General features: G+C 39.3%; 1 protein-coding gene across 3 annotated transcripts in view; it reads right to left on the bottom strand.

Moving 5' to 3' along the window:
- Positions 1–16,174, bottom strand: part of PTPRB (protein tyrosine phosphatase receptor type B) — a 128,081-nt gene that overhangs the window by 81,586 nt on the left and 30,321 nt on the right. For 2 of the 3 annotated variants that reach the window (XM_033221269.1, XM_033221270.1), the window contains 3 exons: positions 14,541–14,814; positions 1,561–1,839; positions 2–259 (listed from right to left, as the gene is read on the bottom strand). In XM_033221269.1, coding sequence (XP_033077160.1) covers positions 2–259; positions 1,561–1,839; positions 14,541–14,814 — 811 coding nt within the window. Of the gene's footprint in view, position 1; positions 260–1,560; positions 1,840–14,540; positions 14,815–15,234; positions 15,861–16,174 lie in introns of those variants that run through there. The other variant, XM_033221271.1, reaches the window with a different exon arrangement.

The raw sequence follows: 16,174 nt of genomic DNA, 5'->3' as shown, positions 1-16,174 counted from the left end.
CCTGTCCTGACTAGTTTCCACTTGTAGTTTTGCAGCCCTGCGGCCTCAGTCACAACAGTGAGGTTGTAGAGGTAGCCAGGGGTCAGCCCGTTAAAAGCATAAGAAGTAGCTTGTCTGTCCTCAACACTGCCGTGAACTAGGATCCCTTTATCCATTAGCATCAGCCGGTATCGTTCCACATTCCCAGAGCCATGGGACCAGGAAACCAGGAGAGAATTGGCTTTTGTGGAAATACCAATATCTTTCACTGGAGATGGCACTAGTGAGATAAAACGCGTGTCCAAATGTCATTCATAATTCCCTTATAGGCGACACATACATTTAATTAGAAGTCACACATTCATCTTAACTTGGTAATAGCATTAATAAATAACAGGATTCTGGAAATTTCACTGGAACTTTGATTAGTGCTGTTTTCAAAGTCTGCAGCCTCAAGTTACATCATAATTTACTTGTCTGTCTCCCCCACTTCATAGGTATTAAGGTAGCTTTTGCCAATAAAGTATATAACACTGCACAGCAGTAAGTAGAAAAGAAAGGAAAGAACTATAGAAGATGAAAAATGGAGAGGGAGATTTTAAAAAGAGAGAAAATGTGGCACATATACACCATGGAATACTAGGCAGCCATAAAAAAGGATGAGTTCATGTCCTTTGCAGGGACATGGATGAATCTAGAAACCATCATTCTTAGCAAACTAACACAGGAACAGAAAACCAAACACTGCATGTTCTCGCTCATAAGTGGGAGCTGAACAATGAGAACACATGGACACAGGGAAGGGAACATCACACACAGGGACCTGTTGGGGGGTTGGGGGCATAGGGAAGGGATAGCATTAGGAAAAATACCTAATGTAGATGACGGGTTGATGGGTGCAGCAAACCACCATGGCATGTGTATACCTATGTAACAAACCTGCACGTTCTGCACATGTATCCCAGAACTTAAAGTATAAATATCCCAGAAATTAAAGTATAATTAAAAAAAGATTTAAAAAGAGAGAAAATGAGGGGAGAGCAAATGACATGAAAGACATGTACTTTATGGAAGGAGGTAGTGATGTGCCATGTATATCATAATATGTGGGTGCACAGATGCCTTATTCTTCACCTCATCGAAGAAACAAAGACTTGTTTCAAACACAGGAATATTTAGGAAACATTATGACTTGATGTTACGAGAAGAGTATATAAAGAATAAAAACATCTAAAAAATAAGTTTTATGGCACAAACTCAGAAAATGGGGCAGAAAGTCTTGTTGCTTTGATCTGAGTTAGAAGGGCCATTAGGGAGTATCTATTCCAAATTGGAGAAAACTCCAATTCCAGAGAAGTCCCATGACTTCTTCAAAACCATTCAGCAAGTTACCAGCATAGTCACGCATGCTATTTTCAGTCCAGTCTGTCCACTGTATCCCACAAGCTCCTTTTACAAATTTAACTAATTGCTAATTAATTAATTTTGCTCTGGAGTAGCAATCTTACTCCTATTCCTTGAATAAAGTATAACTTGAAAAGTATCCTATTAACTACTCAGCTATAAATAAACAGGTCTTACCTGTTGATCCATTGGTATAAACTGAAGAGGAACGTTTTCCTCCAGAAACAGCTGTGATGGTAATATTGTATTTACTACCAGCAGTGAGATTGAAAAAAGTGTATTTGTTCAATGAAGTACTTTCTTGAATTTGAACCCCCTGTATCTTTTGGTTATTTTCATCAAATAATTGCACCTCATACGAGGTGACTTTTCCGGGAGAAGGAGTCCACCAAACGTGCAAGCTGGTTGAAGTAGTCTTCTCTTTACTGACTCCAAACCTAGCAGGAGGTAAAGGATCTGCAAGGCAAATATGGAAAAAAAAAAAAAAAAAAAAAAAAAAAAAAAGAACATGGCTTGAAGACCTTGAAGACGTTTGCAAATAACTGCTTATTTTACTGCAGTCCAGATTCATTTTTCTTAAAAATCTGTTATTTATGAAATAAATTGGCATTTTGCTTCACTTCCAAACCTACCCTTTCACTTTCTTAAAAAAAAAAAAAAAAATTTAACTACTAGTCATATGAATTCCTTTTTCTACGAAAACTTTGTTGTTGTTGTTGTTGTTGTTAAGGTAGCTCTGATCTTGAAAGTCCAAGCAAAGTTATATTTTCTTTGGCTTGCAGTTTAGCAAATTTTTCAAACATTGACAAACATCCAGGTTATGCCTGGACAAATACTGAAGATCTCAACAGAAAATACAGATATTAAGAAATAATTTGAAATATACACTGAACTTCTTTCTAGGTTGTAGATTGTTGGTGTGTAGTATACGTAACTTTGGGTGGCTTTTTAGATATTAGACAACCACAAAAGACACAGATCTGATTATAAACCTAGGATAAGTTTGCTTACCAAAATGGATTCTCCCACTAGCTGGGACTCCCTATATCCCTAGACTTTTTTTTTTTTTTTTTTTTTTTTTTAGATGGAGCCTTGCTCTTGTAGCACAGGCTGGAGTGTAGTGGCACGATCTCGGCTCACTGCAACCTCCGCTCCTGGGTTCAAGCGATTCTCCTGCCTCAGCCTCCCTAGTAGCTGGGATTACAGGCACATGCCACTGCGTCTGGCTAATTTTTTTTGTATTTTTAGTAGAGACAGGGTTTCACCATGTTGGTCAGGCTCGTCTCGACCTCCTGACTTCAGGTGATCTGCCTGCCTCGGCCTCCCAAAGTGCTGGGATTAGAGGCATGAGCCACCGCACCTGGCCCCCTATATCCCTAGATTTTTAACATCTCAATTTTGGGGCACTTTGGTGCTGCCGGAGCACCCAGAGTAAGTGGGAATGGGCAAATCTTGCACCCAACTGTTCATCTTATTTCAACTCTCAAAGCCAAGGATCAGTTTGAGAAGTACTGCTTTGCCTGTGTTGAATCTCCACCGTTGAGCTTGAATAGAATAAAAAGCATATCTGGGTTAGGAACTAAGTCAATGATATTTAGTGAGCAGCTATTCTTTTGGTACAGCGGGGAGTAAAGTCTAAGAAATAAGGGGCTGCCCCTATCCTGAGTGCTGAGAGTAGAACTATTGTGAGACATCTTTAGGAGAAATTTTCAGAAATCCAACATGGCTCTTGGTCTAGAAAGTGGGATCAAGATATTGGAGACCAATATTGAAGGGTCAGGTCAGATATTACAATGGCATGGCTATAGAAACTTCACTACTTCCTGGTAGACCATGTTGTGTTCACAATATAACACCAGGAATTCTAGACCTTAATTAGAAAATATAACCTTCTTATATGTCTTAAGATGATGTTCACTTGCAATTAACATATAAAAAAGAAATAAGATAGCTTTACTCTATATTCAAAAGGCAGTTATAAACAGACAACTCATAAGACTATGTATGGCTGACCAATAGATACCACAGGCTTAATAGAGCCTATGAAATCTAATGTTTCTATGTTGTATGCTATGATTTATATAAGTACATCATACTGTAAAATTATATATGCCACATTTATAACATCAATAATTAATAATAACATAAATTTTAGCTGACAAGCAAGCTGAGGCAGCAGTAACTAAGACAAACATTAACAGAGTGCCCGAAACACAGGTGAGTTTGGAAGACAAGGTTGCATGGTTCAACCACAGCACAGCCCTTTGGTTCACCCGAAGAACATATGTTCTAGAGTTTGACAGCCTGGGCTTGAATTGGGCTCTCCTATTTGTAGCTGTGTGCTTTGGGCAATTCCTTAACCTCCCTGTGCCTCGGTTTCTTCATTTATGCAATCCTGATAATAAATAATATCTTTTTAGTAGAGTTGTTATGAAGATTAAATTGAATATTATATAAAAAGTAGTTAGAACTGTATCTGGCATGTAGTAAGTGCTCAATGTTAGCTGTTATTATTATTCCTATAATTAGGTGAAAATATTGCCACAGAAGCAGTGAAATGTAATGGCAGACAGCATGAGCTTTGGAGTCAGAATTAAATTCAAATCTCAGCTCTGACAAAGTCGTGAGATTTTGGGCAGCCTATTTAACCTGTCTAAGCCTCCACTTTCCTATCTGTCTGGGGAGTATAATAATAATACTTGCATTCCAAGGGAGTTTTGAGAAGTAACAAGATATAGAGGATATAGAGGAGACTAAGAGATTCTAATAGTCAGTGAAACTCAAGAACAATGCTGTCGTACCTGACTGAGATGACATACTTTTGCTGAAGTGGCATTTTAAGGACAAGGATGAGAGGGACAGCTACTTCCAGTGATAGTTCAAAAGGGATCAATACTGTCATCTACAAGTATTTTCAAGCCAGATAAAAATTTTAAAAAATAATGTTATGATCAGTAGAATCTAAACATATATAATCCACAAAATATGAGACATAGAAATAAATTTTAAGGTTGCGTGCCTAGAGGGTGAAGTTCAGAAATGCAGACTTTATCTAATCTTTCTGAGCCAGAAAACAAAACAGTCAATCCTTTGTACATCCGCTAGAACAAAGGAACAATGAGACTGGGAAGTGCCTGGGCTGCGAGAACCTGCACTGGAAACAAACACTTAAAACCCCATTTATACTGTGATAAAGCCCTTTGCTGGCAGTTGTCCACTGTTGCTATGCATGCTGCAGAAACTAAATAGTTTTCAGACTCCCTTTAAATCTAAGCCCGATAAAAACTCTGATGGATTTAAAAAGTTTTCAAAATTGTATTAGGTACTTCTATCAGGGGTGCACATTTCATATAATATGTCTGTGTGTGTTATGTATGTATTAAATATATGTGTATATATATATATACACACACACAGAGACAGAATTTTTAATGCTACTTGAAAATTTAGCCATGTACCTATAATCTTCTGATCATATGACAGATCATACATAATTAGGAAATCCTACTTGACTTTATATAATTTATGCAGATGTTTAAAGGTATCAATGCACAGATGTGTGCATTGATAGTCTCTGGTTTTTCCACTCATCACACTCATACATATAGTAACCAGTGAAGTATTACAAAATATGAGAATAATAAATCAAAAATAGTAAATCATAGATTTAGTCTTGATTAATATATCAATATTTATCATTAGCCATAAATTTAAAGCACTTTGTACTTCTTGGTTCCCAACAAACCTGAAATAAGGAACGACAAATGCATAGTCAAAATGAATAACAACAGTAAGTTCTATAGTATTCATTTAAATACTTGAATAAATTTACCAGCACCAGAAAGCCCCAGAGTTCCATAAGCAGGCTTGACGTCAACACAATTTTTCTGTTCTCAAAGGAAAAGGCAAAGTATGGCAAAATTCCTGAACCAAAATGAATTCTTTTTTTCTTTTTTTTTTTTTAATGTGACTTAGGAAGCCACGTGTGGTGATGTGTGCCCTTAGTTCCGGTTACTAAGGAGGCTGAGGCAGGAGGGTTGCTTGAGTCCAGGTTTGGAGGCTGTAGTGCGTCATAATAGTGCCTGTGAATAGCTACTGCACTCCAGCCTGGGCAACATAGAAAGACCCTGTCTTTTTTTTTTTTTTTTAATGTTATTTAAAACAAGAAAGAAAGCTATATTTATAGCACAAATAATATTTGCTTCTCAATTGTTTTTGTCACAGCATGGTCATTAAAACATTAGTATCTATTGATATAGAAATTTCTAGACTCTTTAGAATTAGAAATGATTGTACTTGCTATAGAAATAAATTCAACCTTATAACAAAGGGCAGCAAATCCATGGGTTGGTGCCAAAAGCTTTTCTTAAAGGCATAACAGCACTACATTACATCTGATAATTTACAACATGCTTTCTCAGTTGGAATAGGGGCTCAGAGACATTAAATGACTCACTCATGTTGTATAGGAACCAGTAGTACAGTTGAGCTTCCAATATCTGTCTCTAAATTGTGTTTTCTTTCTATCACAACTTAGCTGTCCTAGTGTTGGAAATGATGTCATGAATTGCATATTCAGTGTAATGACAAAAAATAAAAATTAATGTCTATGGAAAATGATAGGCATATTTACAGAATTTTTCAGAAGGTGGTTTGCTATTGTAGCATAGTCAAAATTAGTAACAACAGTAATGACAGTTCGATCTAATTCTATGATCATGAAAGTTCCTTTTTTGGGCCGGGCGCGGTGGCTCAAGCCTGTAATCCCAGCACTTTGGGAGGCCGAGATGGGCGGATCACGAGGTCAGGAGATCGAGACCATCCTGGCTAACACGGTGAAACCCCATCTCTACTAAAAACGAGCCAGGCGAGGTGGCGGGCGCCTGTAATCCCAGCTACTCAGGAGGCTGAGGCAGGAGAATGGCGTAAACCCGGGAGGCGGAGCTTGCAGTGAGCTGAGATCTGGCCACTGCACTCCAGTCCGGGAGACAGAGCGAGACTCCGTCTCAAAAAAAAAAAAAGAAAGTTCCTTTTTTGAAAATAATATTTTTCTTGCCCGTTCCCTTTTTTCCTTATTTATTGCCCACCACTATGCCCAGCTAATTTATATATTTTTAGTAGAGATGGGGTTTCATTGTGTTGGCCAGTCTGGTCTTGAACTCCTGACCTCGTAATCCGCCAGCCTCGGCCTTCCAAAGTGCTGGGATTACAAGCATAAGCCAGCACACCTAGCCTAATTTTTGTATTATTTTGTAAAGATAGGGTTTCACCATGTTGCCCTAGCTGGTCTCAAACTCCTGAGCTCACATGATCCTCCCACCTTAAGCTCCCAAAGTGCTGGGTGGGATTGCATGCGTGAGCCACCACGCCCAGCTTCTTCCTTATTTTCTGTCTTTCCTCCATGATTGCCAAATAATCTCTTTGTACATCTGCCCCATCCATCATCCTCATTCCCCTTGAAGCATCAAAAATTTTTCCTGAATTTCTATTTCAGGATAAAGTCTAAGTTTCTTCCTAGGCACTCGAGTTCTTCTCAAACTGGATTTTATCCCTGCCTTCCAACCAAAGAACAGCATCTTTACAGAAATTGGGATACTAATCTAGTTACATATAAGGAGAGTGGTTAGGAAACTTGATTGGAACTGCATTTATGTAGCATTTTACATAAAATGGAGTAAACATCCACTATTCATATGAAATAATTGGAGGATTACTTGTAAAAATCAGGGTGGGGATGGGGCAAAAAACCAAACCATCCTTTGGTGCAGGTTTTTGAAAATGAGAAGAAAAACGAAATAGAAAAGAATGGTGACAACTCCAGTTACTTAAATACATTTCCAGAGAGGTAATTTCTTTTTCTTTGTTATTGTTGCTGTTTGACAATAGTCAGTTTTCTGGCTTACTTTAAAGATGATGCCTTATATTATGCTAATACATCAGGTTGCTGTGCATTTAATGTAACATCTGTATACACTAGATCTAAAATGAGAGGAAGCTCACTTTTAGTGAATATTAGAGAACCATGTCAGCACTGAGGGCACCCAGACAACTTAACGAGACTAATGCACCCTCATCCCCATGATATTCTTCAGTAGTTTCAGCCCAATTCTTTAATATCAATAACTGAGGCTTTTTCAATATTATCTAAAATGCTATATACATGCAATATACAGAGAAGTCCCCTGGCCCCCTCTTCTAATCAGATTGCTATCCAAAAGCCTTCTTATGTATAAATTCATGAGCTGTCACTTGATATGTACTTCCAAACCTGGACATGTAGGTATTAAGGCATTATTGTTAACGTTAGGTGTGATAATTATATTGTGGTTATCACCCAGAGATGTAGACTGAAATATTTACAAATGAAATGAAATAATCAGGACTTGGATTGTATCAAAATGATGCACAGTGGGGGAGCGGGTGGGGATATAGATGAAACAAGGTTGGTCATAAATTGGTAATTATTGAAGGGAGGTGATGAGTACATGGTAGTTCATTATACTATCTTTTTTACCTTTTTAGGTACTGAGTTTTTCCATATAAAAGGAAGAAAACACAGTATCAAAAACAAAAATCCCTGCAAACCTAGATATATACCTACTGTGTTCATTTTAGTTTCATATTATATGTTTAGGGGTATATATGCATCTTAATTTATATACATTCATACATATAGAATAGGGTTTGTTTCTCCTACAAAATCAGAAAAGTATAATATTATCTTTTGTTCCCAGGGGGATTCCAGCAAACTGGCATCTAGGAATGGAAGGCAAACATTTGTTTTTTGTTTGTTTTTTCATTCTGTCCGACAAATTAGATTTTATTTCTTCCTAGCTAATGTGTAAAATGCCATGCCTTCCAACAGAAGTCAGATTAATAGAGAAATATTTCTAGGCACATAAAGGAAGACCAATTTCAGAGAACTGGGCTGGTTCATTCCATATAGGTAGCTCAGTTTGACCTTAAAATTCCTGAAATAAATGGACTGTAAATAGTTGATTGCAAAATACTGAAGTCATCACCAAAAGTTCAACACAATCAAAGATCAATAGTGACTCACAATTGTTTCACACTAAAACATATTTAACCATTATTCCATTTTTGTGTAGGCTAAGTATATATATATTTAAAATATTTTATGAGGTATTTGGTCCTCTTTAAAAGTTGACTTAAAAAATAATAAAATAACACGTGGTAATTTGAAAAAACTAATGCCAACTTACAAATAATATCCTTTTTGCAGAGTAGTGGAAAGAATACTGGAGTTGGAGCCAGTAAACAAGAGTTCAAGTTCTGACTCTATTGTATGTTAGCTGTGTGAATTTGTAAACATTGTCAGTTAATTCTTATGAAGACCAATCTCATCTCCAACCTGGAAATAATAATAGTAAACTCACTGCACACTTCATATGTGACAAAAACTTTTCTAGATTTTATGTTTGAACCAATGAAAACTTCATAACAACCCCATGAGTTATCATTATTATACAATCCCCATTTTGTAGGTTTGGAAACAGACCTGGAAGGGTTAAGTAACTTGACCAAAATAACATGGCTAGTAAGCAGTAGAGGCAGTCTGCCTTCAAAACTCAACTCTTAGTCTCTATGCAACCTACCCTTTCACTATACGCCCTCCACAGGGTTGCCATGAGAATAAAATTAAGCTATAGATGGTCAGTATACTATGTATTTTATACTGTTACCAATTAAACATAATATGTGGCAGTCTTTTATATGCTATAAAAGCACAAAGCAGGCTGGGCACAGAGGATCAAAACCAGCCTGAGCAACATAGGGAGACCCCATCTCTACAAATAATTTTAAAAAACTAGCTGGGCGTGGTGTTGGGTGCCTGTAGTCCCAGCTACTCAGGAGGCTGAAGCAGGAGAATCGCTGAGCCTAGGAGGCCAAGGCTGCAGTGAGCTGTGATTGTGCCACTGCACTCCAGTCTGGGCAACACAGCAAGATCCTGTCTGAAAAAAATTTTAAAAATAAAATAAATTTTTAAAGAAGCACAAAACAAATATGAGAGTACTCCTCTCTTCCCGGGAAAGATAAATACTCCTAGGCATTATAGATTTGATCATGCATTAAGAAGAATCGTATCAAAATCTTAACGCCAACAAATAATAGAAAAATTATGTCAATAATTCTTGAACTTGTGTGCATCGATTCACTGTGATATTTGTTTAAAATGCAGATTCCCTCAGCTCTATTCCTTCTAAATTCTAATTCTTTCCAAGTGGGGTAGAAACCAAAAATATGTTTTCATTACCAGCTCTGCAAGATCTTTCAATGCCAGTAACCTACAGATATTATTAAGAAATGATGGCTTATGTTTAAAACTATAAAAGTATTAGGGGATGAATTGTGTCCCCACCAAATTCATATGTTGAAATCCTAAACCCCAGTACCTCAGCATGTGACCGTATGTGGAGATACGGTCTTTAAAGAGGTGATTAAGTTAAAATGGGGCCATTAGAGTGGGCCCCAAGCCAATATGACTAGGGTCCTTGTGAGAAGACATTAACAGACAGACAACAGAAACACAGGGACCACTATGTGAGGACATGCAAGAAGGTGCCATCTGCAAGCCAAGGAGAGGCCTCAGAAGAAACTAAACCTGCAGACACCTTTGCCTTGGACTTCTAGCCTCCAAGATTGTGAGAAAATAAATTTCTGTTGTTTAAGCCACGCAGAGTCTGCGATATTTTGTTAAGGCACTTCTAATAAACCAATACAATAAGCAACATTTCAAAGTGGAAATAATAGTTGATATCGTGATTCAACAATTAAAGTTCCTAAAATGTTTTTTATTAAAGACAAATAAGTTAGTCATATTAAAATAATTAAAATCATCTGAGAGGTTTTGTTTTTTATTTTTCTAGGCTGATTAATAAGTAGCTGAAACTGACTTAACAAGAGGGAAAATGCTGTTAAAATATTATTTCTACAGGTAAAGTTATCTACCACTACACTTCTTCCCTGGGCTCTGTAATTTACCCATAATCCAATGAGAACAGACCATATTTTTAGTATACGTACATTCTCTCACTAAAATATTAATTTCATTCATTCACATCTACATACTTATCTGTATCTATATATTGGTCTATCTATCTATCTATATCTTCTACTCATCATCCATGCCCAGATCCACCATTCATCCGTCTTTCCATTCATCCATCTATCCATCCATTTAATCAGTATTTAAGGAACACCTACTATGGATTAGATGCCATTTAAGTATTGAAAACCTACTTCTTATTGCCAGACAAATAAATGCTCCCTAAAATTTTCAAATGAAAACCGCAAAGTAGAAGTCACAAATTCAAATGTCTTTAGAATGCATTCAGGTAAGGAAATAAATGAACTGGTATTCCAGTGAATTGATGTCCAAAAGGAGAAGCCACAAGTCAGCTCTAGGGAGTTTCAGGCACAGTTTTGCCAAATCTTCCAAAATTTTAAGAGAATCCATACATTTGGGTTTTAATGTGAATTTTCAATTTTTAATGCTGGTGAAATAATCTGCATATTTTTGCAAACACTACGTGAGCCAAACACAACACAGCTATTATTTAGACATCTAGATATCTCTAGAGGCCACCAGTTTGCAACCTCTGCTCTGGACTCTGAGTACAGTCTTCAAAAGTGCCAAGTTTAAGAAGAGCTCTACAAGAAGTAAAAAAAAAAAAAAAAAAAAAAAAGCCAACTTATTCCATATCTGGTATGTTCATTGTCTGATTTCTGGTAAGTTCACACTAAATAATTTGGCTTTCAAAGGATATTCTTGTTGCATTGACCATTTAATGACCAAATAAACCTGAGAATTACCAAGTATCTTGTCCTCTATGGTTATAAAAGCATGGCATACATGAGGCAGACTAAAGTCCTCATGCAGAAAAGATGAGACAAAACTCCGTTGCCACTTTCATCATAACCATCTCTCACCTCTGCACGAGAGACAACAAGGTCAGGAACCACTTTTTGTTAGTCATCTTTATAAGCTTACTAATCACTACCTGCCATAGTTCCCTGCAGTATTATGTTTGATACATGTACACTGAACTGGGTTTAAATCTATTATGTTCTTCGATTCTGATTTTAAATCTGGAATGGAAAATGACTATTACTAAAATATTGCCCATTTAATTAAATTTTGTTTATTCTTGGCCAGGTGCGGTGGCTCACGCCTGTAATCCCAGCACTTTGAGAGGCCGAGGTGGGCGGATCACGAGGTCAGGAGATCAAGACCATCCTGGCTAACACGGTGAAACTCCGTCTCTACTAAAAATACAAAAAATGAGCCGGGCGTGGTGGCGTGTGCCTGTAGTCCCAGCAGCTAGGGAGGCTGAGGCAGGAGAATGGCGTGAACCTGGGGGCCGGAGCTTGCACTGAGCCACGATCGCGCCACTGCACTCCAGCCTGGGCAACAGAGTGAGACCCCATCTCAAAAAGAAAAAAAAAAATTATCTTTAAGGTCATGTCTACATGGCTTGAAAATAATGAGCTATTTTAGACAGTTTTTCAGGAAAAATAATCAGGCAAGTCACACTTGGAATGATATAGAGATCATTTAAGCAACTACTATACCTCTATCCAAATCATGTCGTGCTGTCATTCTATTTTGTTTTAGACTGATAAGACAGGCACAATAGAATAAAGAAAGCACAGATATTTTCAATGCTTTTTTGTTTGAAGTTTGTCTGAGTCTGAATATTATACTAGTTGGCATTGCTTTAATAACAGTAAAATATGATTTATGCATCTCATCTCTATAGCTCAGCAATCAACATAGGGGAATACTACTACTTTGTATTAACTAAGTGAACAATTCACATATATCCTTAAAATGTAGAAAGAACTACTGACAAATAACAACCAACTAAAAAATTCCTCCTTGAAACAATTTTTAAAATATCTTAATTAAAAAAGTAATTTTAATCTAAACAACCATCATACAAATAAGTGTGGGAAATTTATCATTATGCAAATACCACCTGCAACTTTCATGCTTCACATTTATCACAAAGCTCATAATATCTGTAGACAAGTAAAGTGTGTCTCTTTTAGAAAAATGGTGAGAACCCTGAATGCTAGCACATTGTGGATGCTAATGAAGTCTTGTTTTACTCAACATGGTCAATAAAATGCAAGTATTTCTTACATTTCAGAAATGCCTCTGGACTTGAAACACCTACTTGCATAATTAAACTCAAAGCCTATTCTAACTAGTAACACCCACAGTGAGTCCTTTTCCATTACTGTTTTTCCAAAAAGTAAATCCTCTGGTTTAAACAACCATACTCTGGCTTCTTAAAGGTCTTAATCTTTTCTCCAACAAACTTCTGAAAGCTCAGCCTGCTTTTACAAATTGCTCTGCTCCACTGAACACATACACTAGTTGGCCAGAGGCCTTTCCAAATGTAATTAACACATCTGTAAGTTCTATGTTATGTATTTCACAGTATTAGCAATATGAGTATTTATAAGAACTATCCTGTAATATTAAGAAACCAACAACATTTGGACTAAAAACCCAGCCTTTCAACTTTTGTAAAATGTTCTAATTATGTGGTCTATTTCAGGCTCTCCGATTTCATATTAGAAACCACCAGATTCATTTTTCTTTTCTTTCTTTTTTTTTTTTTAGACAGAGTATCCTCTGTTGCCCAGGCTGGAGTGCAGTGGAACATCTGGCCTCTCTGCCTCCCAGGTTCAAGCAATTCTCTGCCTCAGCCTCACAAGTAGCTGGGATTACAGGCCCCTGCCACCATGCCCGGCTAATTTATTTATTTATTTATTTGTTTTATTTTTAGTAGAGACGCAGTTTTGCTATGTTGGCCAGGGTGGTCTTGAACTCCTGACCTCAAGATCCACCTGCCATGGCCTCCCAAAGTGCTGCGATTACAGGCATGAGCCACTGTGCCTGGTCAGAGAAACCACCAGATTCTTAACAAGTGATTTTTCTTTTCAACTTAAGTTGCTGCAAATCTCAGATATTATCCAAAAGTTTCATCTGAAGTAAGTTAAGTGATGTAATGGGGCACTTTGATTTTTTTCTTTGAAAAAATAAGATAATTAATATCTAGCTGACTTACTACATGAGCCCAGTTAAATTCTCCAAAACTCCTGCACCTGGCTTTGGAGCTGAAACTTCTAACACCTCTTTAAAGAACTGCAGCAAAAGAAATGATCCTGTTTCAGGTTGAAATGTGAAAGAATAGTAAGGGCAACACATTTCTAAATTTGACTTTCAAATTTTTAACTTAAATTTGAATTTCTGGATGAAAGCAAGTATTCACTGTTGCAACAAATAGAGATAATGAAGACTAATGAAGTCAGAAAACATGAAAATTGTTAAAGAATTTAGAGCACATCTGAGGGTAGCTCTGAGGATTAAATGAGGTAATGTACATGACAGTCCATACCTAAGTGTCGAGCACTTGGTAAGAACTTGAACTTGAATGACCCAGTCTAACACTCCCATTTTACAGATAAGAAAACTGAGGCAAGAAAGGCAAACTCTGAACATATCCCCATGGAGGGATTCAGCAAAAGTGTAAGGAAAATAATTGCTGTAAAGTAATCAAAGGACATTCTCTGATACTATGCTGTTTGGGTTATTACTCAAGAGATACAAAACAATTTTCATATCCTCATTTCATGAGACTTTTCTAATTTTCCCTGATGAATGGCTTCATTCTATTCCTGCAGATTTTATGTACAGTTCTAAAAGTAAAACTAAGTTGAGGAAAGGCATATCCCTAAAATTGTACTTTTATTATTTATTCTAAAAACATTTACTGAAAATTATTCCAGGGTTTGACAATTTAATGCAATGGAAGCGTAAACCACATCACTTTAACAAATTCCCTCCGCAGCCCCAAGTTTCTCTTTGCTGACCACCCCGCACCCCACCCCGACCCTTTCAGTGGCTAGTTGGCTGTTTTCAGCACTAAGGGAGTCTCTGAAAGTCCACCAAGCTGCCTCTGGCTAGATCTGAGGAAACCAGACATTTCTGTCAATATTTATCTTCACAGGTATTTTTTACCTTCATTTTTTGTATCCCTGGAACTCAAATGAAACACCAGCTTGAAAAGGCAGGGCCCAACCCCTAGTAGCTTGGCCATCCAATTGCACCTGTCATCCTTTACCTGTTTGTAAGACCACAGTTCTCTCTTCTCCATCCAGAGAAACAATCCTGAAGTTATAGATGGTTCCTGCTTGTAAATCTTGTAGGTTACATCCGTATGTGGTGTTGTCTAACCGAAAGGGAGGGCACGACGCGGCCCCCAGGGTATCACTGCTATAGGTGAGGTTAAAGTTACAGGGTGAGCCCAAAATTCTCCACTGGATAGACACGGAATGGCTGGAGGCCTTGGACTCCGCCAGGGTGAAGTTACATCTCTCTGGCTCCGCCAGTCCAGTCTGCAAAGGAATCAGACACAACAGTTTAAGTCCAAGGTCTGGACTGCCCAGGGACGTGTCCACAGCAAGATCCTCAAGCTGCCCTTTCCCTTCTACTTATCCTTTGTCCCTAGCCTCAGCTAGTCCCTTTGCCCTCCGGCCAGAGAAAAGGCTTGCGGGGGAGGTGGATGGCAACTTTCTCCCTAGCTGCTGTCCCTTGAGAGCAGCTGGAGAGAGAAGGTGGCTTTTTGCTTTGACAGTAGGATAAGCTGTCATTCTGGGTTGGGGGCTCACCAGAGGATCATTCTTCCCAAGGCAGAAGAAGAAATTTTGCCACCTCCCTCTCCAAAACACAACCTGATAGACGAGAAAGTGGAGTGGGAATTTGATTTTCGGCGGGGAGGGGGCGCATCAGCTCTGACCCCTTCTCGGGCCACTCACCTGCAGCAGGCTCAGTGCGATCCACAAGGCCAACCCGGCTCCATGGCTCAGCATTGCGCTCAGTAGTTAAGATCCAGACCAGACCGAGGGGGTTGGACTTGGGGCGGCCCGAGGGCTGGGGCTGGGGGTCACCTGTTGCGCGCGCTCAGCGCGCCCCGCGGGCGCAGAGCGCTTCCCTTGGGCCTGGCGACGTGCAGGGGACACTGCGGCCACCGCTGCTGCTGCTCCTCCTGCCGCCCCGGGCGGGCTGCGGACGCGAGAGGTGGCGGGGACAGGCAGCGAGCCGCCCTTCCCACGCTGCCATTCTGACCCGCGCTGCCTCGCCCCAGCCCCGTCCGCTGACTTCCGCAATCAAAAGGCAATTTCCTCGTCTCCCGGCAAAGGAACAATGCGCCCGCGAGGGAGGGAGCCCCGAGGAGCCAACGCCTGAGGCTGCCAAGGGGCCCGATGTGGGCCAAGCTGCCCCCGCTGCCCCGCGCCGCTACCTTCCCGCCTAGGGGTCCGGTCCGGCTCTGCCGGGCTCTGCCTCCTCCTACTCCTGGACTCTCCCTTTTCCCCACTCTGTGGTCCTCGACCCAGTCGCCTTAGCCACAATTAGTGCTTGCTCCCTCTCACTTTCCAGGCCCCCACCCCCGCCCCCTTCCTCCCTCCACACCCAGCGTCTCCCCCTCCCTATCTTCCTTCCTATCTTCCTCATCTGCTTTCTCCGGGACCGCTTTTCCCAGGATTAAACTTGACCGCAGCATATTTCCCCAGGTCGCCTGCACTCTTTCCTGAAGCCTTTTATTAGAGTGCTTTTGCCCTTTTCACTTCAAAGCATTCATTTGTCCCTGACACTAGCAAGAGAAAAAGACCCCAAAAGGATTGTCAGCTTGACCATTCTTTTCTCCCAATCACTTTCCCTTTTCTCTTGTATAGGTTTGTATCCTCCCTAACGCTT

This window comes from Trachypithecus francoisi, unplaced genomic scaffold (assembly GCF_009764315.1).
Source record: "Trachypithecus francoisi isolate TF-2019V2 unplaced genomic scaffold, Tfra_2.0 Lachesis_group11, whole genome shotgun sequence".
NCBI lineage: Eukaryota > Metazoa > Chordata > Mammalia > Primates > Cercopithecidae > Trachypithecus > Trachypithecus francoisi.
Note: the sequence above shows the minus strand (reverse complement) of the source record. Positions and strands in the feature narration are given on the sequence as shown.